This window comes from Ciona intestinalis, unplaced genomic scaffold (genome assembly GCF_000224145.3).
Source record: "Ciona intestinalis unplaced genomic scaffold, KH HT000265.1, whole genome shotgun sequence".
Lineage (NCBI taxonomy): Eukaryota > Metazoa > Chordata > Ascidiacea > Phlebobranchia > Cionidae > Ciona > Ciona intestinalis.
The window spans coordinates 100-13,187 of record NW_004190586.1 but is presented as its reverse complement, the minus strand read 5'-3'; the positions used below and the strand labels follow the sequence as shown (position 1 = coordinate 13,187).

Genomic DNA, 13,088 nt, shown 5'->3' with positions numbered 1-13,088 from the left:
AAGCAATTGTCGTTAAATGTCTTGCCCAAAGACACATACGCCCACAGTGGTAGCAGCGACGAGCCTTGAACCCATTACCCAATCGTTACAGGCAGGCGCGCTAACCACTACGCCACATTAGAAACGAGAGCATACGAACTATTTATGTTGTTTTCTGTTTCAACTAGTGTTGGACGGGCATTGTTGAAGAAGCAGAAATCGGCGAAACGACAAGCGAGTTTACAATCGTTAATGAACCTTACAATAAAGTGCTTCAAGTTGGAACAATCTTACTGGTAAGAAAAAATCTTTATATAGTAGGGTGGGGGAAGATGGGACACCTTTAGCACTTAATATCCAGATATTCTGATCGTGTTTTAAACAATTAACAACGGTCTATGAGAGTCACGAGGACATATTTTATATTTCTTTGGATGTTCCTTGTTTACTACTAAATGGGACGAGGAAGTAGAGTTTAAAAGTGTCCCATCTTCCCCATCCTACTGTAGATAAAAAAATGCATTTATTGGGCGCATGAAAGCAATGGAAGTTAAAACTACGAGGGAAAATACAAACAGATACCCCTAACGCATATTTGACGTAAAATTTACACGTATGATGGTCCTTAACATTGAAAGACAGCATGTTGGCGAGAAACTGGTATGATAGTTTCTTAACCGCCATAAACGGGATTTTAACAAACGTTTGACGCATTTGTTAATGCATTTTCAGTGTCTACAAAAAGTTTTTCCTAACAAAGCGAAATTTTAGGTTAATATACTATTATGTCTTCGCAGGTAAACTTCATCGCAAACTTTCCTACAGGAGTTTACAGTTTAATCTCTCCACCAATTGTTATAAGATTTCAAGGCAACATAATTTTTCGCAGCTCCGGGGCTTCCCCTACAGCGAGGACTCCAGAGGCAATTTCAACAACAGATTTGCTTTCATTTCTAAACAGGTTAAATTTACAAAAAAAAAACAAACAAAAACTTTTAATATGCTGTTACTATTCACTATATTATCACAACTAATCTATTCCATAAGTTTTTAACAAATACATAACATTTTTTTCATATTTTTAACTAATATAGGTTAGCCAAGAACAATTTAAAACTGTTCTCATGGAACATAGAAAGGAATAAATACAGACTGTTTATAATTAACGTCACACAAATTTTTAACTTTTGGAAAAATACAGATAAATATTCCTGTGGTTTAGGTTTCAAAATGTACAGAGTACAGTTTACAGTGAATAAAAAAGCACTTGTCACAAATGCTTTGTATCAATCAAAGCGATATCCTGGGAATTGGTTTGTCTGGACCGCTAACGTGGTTATCCTGCGGATTAATCACGCGTCTGCCTTTTGTTTTACTGTATAGCCTCTCGCCTAATTCTTTTGTTTCATCGGAGCAACTTACGCCCCAGATAATTTGCGTATGGAAACGTCTATTGTATGCTTGATAACGAGCAGTCATGGAGTTTAACACTTCGTGCGCTAGCCATTGTATCTCGCATATAAATCGTCGTCCCATTTGGTTCAAAACTCAAAGTATCGCAAGTGTTTGGAGTTTAGTAGTCATGATGCTATATGGCTTACAGTTTATTGTTATGTGTTGTACGTTTCTAGAAAGGTGTTTGTATTTCTATTTGAATAAGGTTGTGTATGTTAAGAATAAACGTTGTGTACCATCTGATCAAGGTACTAGTGTGTTGTCTGTTAAGAGAACTTCCGAGTCAGAATCCCAAACTAAACCACGTCGTATCGTGACCTTCCGACACACGTGACAGCACTAAGCAAGTTTTGTTGATATTTGTCATTTTTAAAGTTGGTATAACACTGTCAAAACAAACAGTTTGCGTGTTCATAATATTTTATCTGGAAAACATTTTTAGTTTTATAAAATTATTTTTATTTAATGAATAAAACATGTTTAACCTCACATGGTGGGCAATAACAGTCATTATAAGTTATAACATGATTGTATTGCAGTTTGGAAGCAGAAATAAATTCCAATTCAACGAATAATGGCAACACTACAAATACTGGGAACACTGAATATAATGGCAGCGGTCAAAATGCTGATAATATTCAACCTTCTGCAACAACAACAGAATCTCAAAACAACTCAGCAACAACAAACATATCAACAACTACAACAACAAGACCAACAATAATAACACAACGCCCTAGAAACCCAGTTCCAATTCCTGCAGTTACAAAGTACAACTACACAGAAATTCTACACAAATCTTTACTTTTCTATGAAGCCCAGAGATCAGGTAGATTACCACCAGGAAATAGAATTCCTTGGAGAGGAAATTCAGCCATGAATGACAGAGGAAATAATGGGGAAGATTTGACTGGTTAGTACAAATGAAAAATGAAAAATTAATGAAAAATTAATCACTCACAAAGTAACATGCATGGTAACTCTGACATGAGGTATATGAAACAGAAAATGAATGAATGAATGTAAATTATTTTATCTCCAAGTGGCCGGAAAACGACAGTCGATATAACAGGGGTGTTCTGTTTTATACACCTCATGCCAACTTTCAAGTTACCATGTATGTTACTTTGTAAGTGATTTTTTTCATTTTTGTATGTATGGGTGATAATTTGAACAACCATAATTCATTTTATTCCGGTTAAATACTACTATATTGATAAATTGCCAGAAGAGCTGTTTTATTATCAATTTTAATCTTGTCTGCCTTTTTTGCAGGTGGTTACTATGATGCAGGTGACCATGTAAAGTTTGGGTTTCCTATGGCATTCAGCATCACTTTGTTAGCATGGGGCGTGGTGGAGTACTGGGACGTATACAGAACAACAGGGGAATTGGATAATGCAATTGATGCATTGAAATGGGGAACTGATTACTTGTTAAAGGCTCATGTCGCTCCTAATGTGTTGTATGGCCAGGTGTGTTATTGTTGCTATTATTAAATGAATGAATGTAAGAAACCTACTTTATATTTGTGTGGGGGGAATATGAGAGTCGTTATAACTCGGGTGTTTTGTTTTATACACCTCATGCCAGCTTTTGAGTTACAACGTATGTAACTTTATAAGTGATAGTTCTTTTATGTATGACAGTGACAAATTTAGATAATTTTAGACAGCAAAAATTGTTAAGCATATTGTCCAAATACATATACACCCCTAATGGTATCGTGATAAGTATTAAACCAGTAAGTGCCGGTCAACTTGAGTTAAACTTGCTTTAATGCAGGTTGGTGATGGTGTAGCTGACCATAGATATTGGGGTAGACCTGAAGATATGCCTTCTGGTAACAGACCTGCATTTAAAGTGGATAGAAGGAAGCCAGGCACAGACTTGGCTGCAGAAACAGCAGCAGCAATGGCAGCTACTTCACTTGCGATAAGAAGAAAAGCAAATGGTAACATTTAGGATGTGTATTTACTATTTTTTATGTTTTTCTTGATACCTTATGCTTACTGTTGAGTAATTTGGCGCTGAGAGATAGAGGTTAGCGCACTTGGGTGAGACACTTAACAGCAACTACTCCAATCCAGTAGTTAATAATGAATTGTCTGCTATACATACAGTGGCCTTTGGGTTTTCTAAATTGTCTGCGTTAAAAAAAATAGTGAAAAAATCTTCCAAAACTAATCACCCACAAAGTTGTTTACGAGATGATAACTCGAAAGCAGCATTAAGGGTATGAAACTAAAAATTATTCTTAAACGTCTGTTGTTGCCTTACCTTACCACCGGACTATAAACAAGTTACATTCAAAAAGTGAAATTTATTTAATTTTTAGGTTCAGAGACACCTTATGTTCGAAACTTAATAACTCATGCAAAACAACTTTTTAATTTCGCCACAACTTATCGTAAGCTGTATCACGTTTCAATTCCTGGAGCTAAAAAGTTTTACAAATCTACAAGTTTTAAAGATGAGCTGATTTGGGCTGCATTGTGGATATATAGAGCTACTGGAGAGGACAAATATATTAGGGATGTAAGTTAACAATGTAATGTTTGGTTTTAAATGGTTGTGTATATTTATAATAACAAATTTTATTTGTCTCTTTGATTTTGGTAGCAAAGATTTAGAAATATTTTAAACGAAAAGACAAAATATAGCGACAAAACAACAGTTGTTAAATCACGCTTACATTTAAAAATATATTTACTGATCTCATATTATTGACATGTTATGCTGTCAATACTGATTTTGCTTTTTTTACTAACTTTCTTTTCTGCATAGCTTTTATTAATTTGATCTTAGCTGTTAAATGGAAAATACTGTATATTATTTGTTGTGTATAACGGTAATTTGTAGTTCTCCTTAAACTTTCAGTGTGTTATTCTCTTTAACAACTGTCGTTTCATTGATAATTTGTACATTTTTTATTATGTTAAATTGTGTACTATTCTGATCTTTTTGACTTTATGCGAATATACTATATCTGAATATACTGTTATTATTCATTAATATTAATACTACCATTATTATTCTTATTACTTCAACCAGATTAATAAACCTATTATTGATATATTTAACTCTAACACAGGCTGAGGGAAAATACATGAATTGGGGATTGTTTCAGCTTCCTCATAAGTTAAGGTTTTCCTGGGATGATAAAAAAGCCGGTCTTCAGATGTTAATGGTGCAGGTAAGATTTTTAAGTTATCCGGTACCATAGTATTGTTAGCACGCCTGCTTCCAACCCGAGAAGTTGTCTAAATTGTCAGTTTTAGAAAAAAAAACACTCACAAAGTTTCATATGTGATAACTTGTAAGTGGGCATGAGGTGTATAAAACAGAACACCCGTGTTATAAAGACTGTCATTGCTCTGCCATGTGAGGGAAAATAAGTTTCATTTATTTATTTATTCATTATTAGGCAACCACTGTTCAGATATGAATGAATGAATGAATGAATGAATGTAACTTACTTTATCTTCTTATGGCGGAGCAATGACAGTTGTTATAACACAGGTGTTCTGTTTCATACACCTCGTGCCAGCTTACCACTTATGAAACTTTGTGGGTGTTTTTTTAAAACTAACACGTTAGTCACCGGCTGGGTTGGAGGCAAGCGTGCTAACCACTTTGCTACGGCCCCGGACATCAACAAAACATAACCATCAAATTCTACAGGTTTCCAGGAATCTTGGTTATGGAGCAAAACGTACTGTCAAGAATTATTGTTCTGCTGTGAGGTCACGAAACACTAATTACACAGAAGGAGGTCTTTTATATCTTCATGAATGGAGCCCTTTAAGATATGCTGGTGAGATAAGTGTTATCAACATTTCGGGAATACAAATGAATGAATGTATGTAACTTGTTTTTTGCTCAATTGGCCGGAAACGACAGTCGTTATAACACGGGTGTTCTGTTTCTTACACCTTGTGCCAGCTTTAGGGTTACCATGTATGTTACTTTGTGGTGATTTTTTGGTTTGCTACAAACACATTATACAGATTGATTTAGCTAACTAATGGTAATAATAACACAGTGGTTAGAGGGCCTGCCTCTAGCTAAAAAAATACTAGTTCTAAGCCTGGCTCTTTTACATATAGGGTAGCTGTAAGCTGGCACAAGGTGTATGAAACAGAACATGCATGTTATATCGACTGTCGTTGTCCTGTCAACTTAGAATAAACTTTGCCATAATTTATTGTAAATGAATGAAACTTTTGCAACACATCTAGAATCTGAGTCTATTTCATAGCTGTACTTAAAAAGTTTTTTTTCTTAGCAAACACAGCATTTATTTGCTTGATGGCATCAAATGCTGGTATCGATTCGGAGGTGAACGCAGCTTGGGCACGACGTCAGATCCACTATATGTTAGGTGACAGTGGGAGAAGTTATGTTGTTGGGTTTGGAACCCGATCACCACAAAGACCTCATCATAGATCAAGCTCATGCCCACCTAGACCACAGCAGTATGTAGTTTTATAGACATTGAGTATTAGCGCGCCTGCCTGTAACCCAGAGGTAATGGGTTCAAGGCTTGGCGCTGATATCATTGTGGGCGCATGTGTCATTGGGAAAGACACTTAACAGCAATTGCTTCAACCCAGTGGTCACTAATGGGTTGTCCAAATTATCAGCTATACATACATAACAAAACGAAAAAATCCTCCTCCCAAAAATAATCACCCACTAAGTAACATATGCGGTAACTTGCAAGCAAAACTAGGTGTATGAAACAGAATACCCGCGTTATAACGACTGTTGTTGCTCCAGCATAAAAATGAATGAATGAAATGTATATCCTCGGGTGGCCAGAAAACGACAGTCGTTATAACATAAGTGTTCATACACCTCGTTCCAGCTTATGAGTTACCATGTATCTTACTTTGTGAGTGATTATTTTTTTGGATTTTTTATGTAAGGCTGATAATTTGGACAACCCATTAATGACCACTGGGTTGGAGCAATTGCCGCATGTCACTCAAAAGGCTAAATGCTGAATATATTTTAGATGTAACTGGGCAAGCGAAGAGAGTCCACAACCAAACCACTTTGTGTTAAATGGAGCACTTGTAGGGGGTCCTGACTATAATGATAATTTTCAAGACAGAAGAAATAATTTTAAGCAAAGTGAAGTTGCTTTAGATTATAATGCTGGTTTTCAAGTGAGTGAATTATTGTGTTAAGTGTGGGCGAGACATTTAACCACAGTTTACCCCATTCATCATAATGATGAAAAAGATTTACTATGTTTGATAATAATAATAATACCTTTATTTGTCTCTTCGATTACGGTAGCAAAGATTTAGAAATATTTTATACAAAAAGGCACTATATAACGATAAAACAACAGTTGGTAAATGACAATGAGTGTAATTGCATTTTATAAATATACCCCTAGATTTTGTTAAAAATTTAAAAAAGTCAGACATTAAAATAAGGTTACACCCTTAATAACTAAGGTGGGAAAAAATCAAGGTGCCAACGTTTAGTAAATAAGTCAAAATAAACTAAACTACATTACCAGGGCGCTGTAGCTGCACTTCAGTATCAAGCAGTTTTTCCCAACCTTGAAATTCTTCGCAACCATGAGCCCTGGTTTTCACCTCACAGCACTGTTGGGACAAGTACTACTGTTAGACCAAGGGGATCTGCTACTGCTGTTTCCCCACAAATTTTAGTTTTTATACTATCAGTTTTTGCATCATTATTTTTAATTTACTCCTAAGGATAATATTATAAAATGTTTTTTCTGTTTAATTCTTTAAAAATAATAGCCAAGATTCTATTATTATAAATGCAGAGAAGGGAATCAACAGAATCACAGTCGTTAAAACACACTATTGGTAAAAGGTGTGGAAAAGAGTCAAACCATGGCCATTAAACCCAAAAGTACTTGTAAACTGCTTTCCTCTGTGCTGAAACTATACAAGATTTTAAAAAATCAACTTTGCTTTTTCACAGCTTTGTACAGCCTAAAGCAGTGGTTCTTAAACTATGGAAAATAAACAAAATTCACCAAAAAGCTAAATAATTTCTTAACATACTTGGTCTCATAAACATACGTCGTCTCATAAGCTGGCACGAGGTGTATAAAACTAAACTCGTGTATAAAGACTATCTTTGCCTTATTACAAGAGGATAATTAAGTTACTTTCAATCATTCATTATTCATTCTTTAAACTCTTTAATGGACGAAATGCAACTTGAATGATCACGAAACTTATTTCATCACAGTTTCCACAGTGGAAGAAATACAATAAACTCAAGTGACTTATATAATAAATAAAAGCAGGACACCTCTGCTGCTCAATTGACATATGTGCATTTAAAACAATAACCCCAGATGTAATATACTCTATTAGAGCAAGGTCCTATAGCAAGGCAAGCCAAGGGACTTATGATTTAGCTCCAAGTTATCATTTGCTTTATATATCTCTGACATAGAGCAATGAAACTATCTCTTTGCCTATATATTACATTTGTTGGTAGTGTATACTTTGTATAATGTAGAGCTTATACAAATGGTATTAATACAGTTTGCTATGTCATATGCCGGATAAGCTTTGATGTGTAGGTTTTGATTCTTTCATAATCTGTATGTAGCACGAGTCTGGTGATAGTGTGGTCTTTTCTAGTCGTTCATGCAGCTCACAAGCCTAAAAAAAGATTGAATAAATGTAATGAATATATGAATAAATGTAACTTACTTTATCCTCACAAGGCCGGAAAACGACAGTCGTTATAACACGGGTTTAGCACCTCGTGCCGGCTTACGAGTTACCATGTATGTTACTTAGTGGGTGATTATTGTGTTATAGATACTATTTACACTTTACACCAATATCCTAAAGGAATCATTTTATATTAAACTGTATCTAGTAGCCAAATCTGCCAAACGCTGTAAAAGCAGGAGAGGCAAGGATAGTTAGACGTACTTTTTTATGAAACAAAATCTGGTTGTAATGTTTACCAATTTAGTGTAAAAAATTCCAGGGTATGCTGGCCTACTCTGCCACCCCAGGTTCGGCGCCTATGCAGCAGAAAATAAGTGAAAAATGACATTTACAATGTGGTCACTAATGCATTATCAGAATTGTCAGCCATACCAAAAAACACCCACAAAGTTACAAATGTTTGAATTCGTAAATGGGCATGAGGTGTATAAAATAAGTTTAAACTTTTAAAGTTGCATTATATGTAAAAATTAAACCTAGCATAATATTAGTTCCATCACCTTTTTAAAATCTTTTTCTAGTTTAGTTTTCTCAATTTTTAGCTTTTTAACTATATCTTCATTTGCTAGTAAGCCATTTTGTTCAGATGTTGAACTGCTTTGTTTATCTTCTATAGTGGATTCTCCCGTTCCAGAGCGTGCAGGGTAGCCAGACATATTACCAGAAAATGGGCTGAAATCAAATTACAAAAAATAAATGAATCGTCAAATAGTAGAAAAAAACAGACAACTACAAAGGTGTATACATTTGGTTTAGAATAAATGTAACTTATTGATTCTGGCATAGTAGCGCATGACAGTTGTTATAACATGGGTGTTCCGTTTCATACACTTCAAGTTACAACCTTACGTTAGGCCATCACATAGGAATAAATCAGTTACATTACACTGCTACCATTGTGGGCGTATGTGTCCTTGGGCAAGACACTTAACGGCAATTGCTCCAACCCATGGGTCACTAATGGGTTGTCCAAATTATCAGCCATACATAAAAAAATAAAAAATCCCCAAAAAATAATCACCCACAAAGTAACATACATGGTAACTCGTAAGCTGGCACGAGGTGTTAAACCCGTGTGATAACGACTGTCGTTTTCCGGCCACGCGAGGATAAAGTAAGTTACATTCATTCATTCATTCATTCATTCATTCATTCATTCTTTTATTATATTAAACATAAACCGTTGGTTAACAGTAAATTACAGTCATTAAACCAAGCAATGAAAATAAAGCTATTATTTGTCAGAAAAATAGTTGGATACTTTACCTGACTGTCATAGACACAAGACTTCTCAATGGCTGCCTTTCTTTGCTTTTTAACTGTAAGCGCAAAGTTAGAAATAATTGGCAACAATATTACATAAGTATAATGGGATTTCATAGCAAACGACTATAAAAAAATGGTGCTCTAAACCTGATTACAAGATTGGTAGCATAACAGTTTATTTAAATACTTACCCCATGTAAGCGTATCTGCATTGAGTTATCCGGCCTGTCACCCAGACGCCTTAGTGCTGTTACTTTGGGTACAAACACCAAACACAGGGTGGCAGTAGTGCACAGGAGTATTGATACTGATGTAATGGCATACGAAATATCATGGTAATCTCTAAAAAATAAAAAAATGGTCTTTTTATTTAAAACGTTGCAGTGGTTACACCACTTGCAATGAAACCAAAAGACACTGGGTTTGAGTCTCGATGTTGCTACCATTGTGGCATGTGCAAAATATGTGAGCGAATCCGCTCTTGGGCAAAATATTCTACGTTGTTGCTTCAACCCACTCTGGTTACTAATGCATTGTAAAAATTGTAACCCGTAGGGTTCATAAGTTACAATCCATTGTTTATTTATTCATTAAACAGAAAGCCTATTTGGGAAAAACAAAAACAACAACATGAACAAAATAACACATACATGCCTAATAAGCATTTTTCGTATTAAGTCTTTAGTAAAAAAGATTTTATTGAATTTTCTTAAAGTTGACAAATTTCTGAACGTTTCTTTAAAAATCACCGGTCTAACTTTTCTCTCATACGGGTATTAATATATCTGTTTATACATTAAGCACAAGGAGATGCACATTAAAACCTACTTGAGAGCAAATGAAGTGGTCGGTCCAATGACACATGTAATCACCGTTATGTAAACACTCACACCAATGTACTTGCTATCATTGAGCGTAGGTAACGCAACATGTCGAGTGTTCCATGCCAAGAAAAGACCAAAAACCTGTATAAAATATCATTAATAAAAACTATGTTTGTCTCTTTGATCATGGGAGTTAAGATTTAGAAACATTTGAAACGAAAAGATGGTATGTAAACACACTTTTTCTTACACACACTTTTTCTTACGCACACTTATTCTTACGCACACTTTTCTTTCAATTAGAAGAACTTTAATATGTTTAATTAAACGTTAGTTATTTATTTTTGAGATTGTATCGCCTGTAGGGTGTAACATCCATGCTTTTTATGCATAAAATTATTTCTTTCTTTATCAAAAAGCCCTCTCTTGTTCTTCGTTATCGCAACCAAGGAAACAAAATAAATTTCATTCATTCATGCATTCACTCATATAGCGAATGTAGTAGATTATGTGGTAATGATTAGGTGCTAAGCTTAATGCTGTTACCATTATGGAGGGTGTGTCTTTGGGTAAGACTTAAAACACTAACAAATAACTTACTTTTTTCTGATAGGTGGGCAAATTTGTCAAAATTGGAAATTTGCTTACTGGGAAGTAGCAAAAGGTATGTGAATCCACCACATATAGTAAGCAATCTTATACTCATATGCATTACAGTATATTACAACAAGATAAATTTTAGTTGTCTGACACAGGTTAAAAAGTGATCATTATCATTTACATGAGATACTTAGTTTATTTTACAATTTTAGTTAAAACTTCATGATAAAATACATTCTGAAATCTTAGTTGAAAACACATATTAAAAACTATGCTGTGACTATTCCCAGGTTCCCTAACATGTTGTAGGTTCTCACACATAATAGAATATGCTGTGTTTTCACAAAAAATTTAAACCTACCAGCAGTATCCCTTTGTATGAACATACAATGGCCATCCATATAAACGTGTAGTCACTTGTGCAGAACTCATTCTGTGGAATAATCACATATTGTCCACCTTCCTTCCATATCTGGAATACATGGATTTTGTTTCTATTAGATATTTAACTTATAATAGTATATAAATGGCTCGTTTGTTCTGCTAGAGTGCTAGGTGTAGAGACCACGCTTATTTTGTTCATCATAAATGTAAATATGTTTTTAATTGTAAGCGTGTTTTAACAACTGTTGTTTTTTGGCTATATCCTGTCTTTTCGTTTAAATATTTTTAAACTTTCGCTACCATATTCGAAGAGACAAATAAAGTTATTGTTATATTAATATAAGTACTCGCATTTGCAGGGCAAGTTTGAAAGTTATAATTTATAATATGGGGGGTATATTTTATACAACATATGCTAGTTTATGATTTACCCCATTTGTAACTTTGTGGATGATTTTTTGTTTCTTATAAATGTTTTTTATACAAACATTAATGGCAGTTATAATAACACAGATAGTTTCCATACACCTGATGCTTGTTTAGAAGATCTCTGTTTGTTTTAATACTTCCTCATATAGAAATTTTAAACAACTAATTAATGACCAATGGGTGACAACAAATGTAAAAAATTGTCACCTCTGATCTTACCTCATTGGTTGAATTTTTTACAACGCGCCTCATTGGATCTACTGCGAACCACGTGATCAGTATTATGACATCAACAAAGAGAAATATACTCAAGATTCCAAACAGTTTGTAATCTTTTATAACCTAAAAAAGTAACAAAGGTTTAAGCAAAAAATGATATGTTACTAAATTCACAGAAAAACAAAAAAATCCAACTAATAAATTAGTCCAACCAACGAAAAATCAAAAAAAAGTTTAACAAAATGGTTCGACTAATTATTTCTGAATCGCTGTGGTTGTTTTTCAACACATTGCTATAAGTATGTACAGTTGGACTTTAAGTTTTAATTATTAAAACAAACCCCAAAAAACATTGTCTAGATTTTAAAAACACTATTGAGTTTTTATTAACACCTGTTTACCTGCTTTTTTACTGTGACATTTGTAAAGATGGCGTGCACTCTCCATGTTTTTAGAAACATTGTTCCAAATGCCAACGTAAATGCACAAGGGGGTAAAAACTGCCGCACCTGAATAAAAATATATATAACACAAGGTTATTGATGCTGTTAGCGTATAAGATTTCATTTTATCATTTTGGACATTCACAACACGCTTTTAAAGTCATGAGGATACCTAATAAAAGTATGTAGCAGATAGGCAAATGCACTACAGAAAGTAACATACATGGTAACTCTAGCATAAGACGTAAGAAAAAGGTGTAAGAAACAAAACGACTGTTGTTGTTATAAAAACTGTTGTTTTCCGGCGACGCAAGGATAAGGTAAGTTACATTCATTCATTAATATAATATGTATAAAGACATACCTTACAAAGAACATCAAATATATACGGAGATACTTGTTTGCTTTCAATTGCCATCAGTATCAATGAAATGTAAGCAATCACACAACCAGTTGCTATCACATTGTTAAGATTGGGGCTGGACATTTTGATGATCCTAAAATTCAAAACATCGTTAAAATTTAAGTTTGTTTAAATATTTCAGCCCTAATTAGGGTAGTGGGCTCAGGCCTAATTCCGCTAAAGGTTACCAAACATTCAAAAATTTACCAGATGTTCAAAAATTTACCAGACGTTCAAGGACACAGGGTGTATGAAAAAATAAAATATATTCCTTTAATTTTAAAACTATCATGCATTTATTAAACAGTATGCAATTAATTTTTACAGATTATGCGGCAAA

At 34.2% G+C, this 13,088-nt stretch overlaps 2 protein-coding genes across 2 annotated transcripts; one reads left to right on the top strand and one right to left on the bottom strand.

The window, feature by feature from the left end:
• Positions 1-167: 167 nt before the first annotated feature.
• Positions 168-7,474, top strand: LOC100177854 (endoglucanase 13; the record flags this gene model as incomplete). Its single annotated transcript, XM_002122671.2, is given in 11 exon segments — positions 168-275; positions 777-940; positions 1,974-2,347; positions 2,710-2,909; positions 3,220-3,388; positions 3,773-3,972; positions 4,529-4,630; positions 5,119-5,251; positions 5,723-5,912; positions 6,455-6,608; positions 6,971-7,474. Coding segments are annotated over 11 exon segments (1,995 nt in total), but the record flags the coding sequence as incomplete, so codon positions are not given.
• A 139-nt stretch (positions 7,475-7,613) lies between these two features.
• LOC100180207 (gamma-aminobutyric acid type B receptor subunit 2-like) lies at positions 7,614-12,870 on the bottom strand. Its single transcript, XM_002122597.5, has 9 exons — positions 12,710-12,870; positions 12,304-12,411; positions 11,903-12,025; positions 11,232-11,342; positions 10,275-10,411; positions 9,638-9,788; positions 9,447-9,499; positions 8,681-8,852; positions 7,614-8,102 (listed from the first exon to the last, which is right to left on the bottom strand). Exons 1-9 carry the CDS (start codon positions 12,830-12,832, stop codon positions 7,992-7,994), a joined length of 1,089 nt encoding a protein of 362 aa, XP_002122633.3. The 5' UTR covers positions 12,833-12,870; the 3' UTR covers positions 7,614-7,991.
• Between the last annotated feature and the right edge of the window lie 218 nt (positions 12,871-13,088).

Coding starts and splice junctions, on each gene's coding strand:
- LOC100180207 (XM_002122597.5), bottom strand. CDS start 12,832: ATGTCCAGCCCCAATCTTAACAATGTGATAGCAACTGGTTGTGTGATT. Junction 11,343..11,902: donor TAAAAAATTCAACCAATGAG/GTAAGATCAGAG, acceptor CATGTATTCCAG/ATATGGAAGGAAGGTGGACA. Junction 9,500..9,637: donor TGCAGATACGCTTACATGGG/GTAAGTATTTAA, acceptor TTGCGCTTACAG/TTAAAAAGCAAAGAAAGGCA.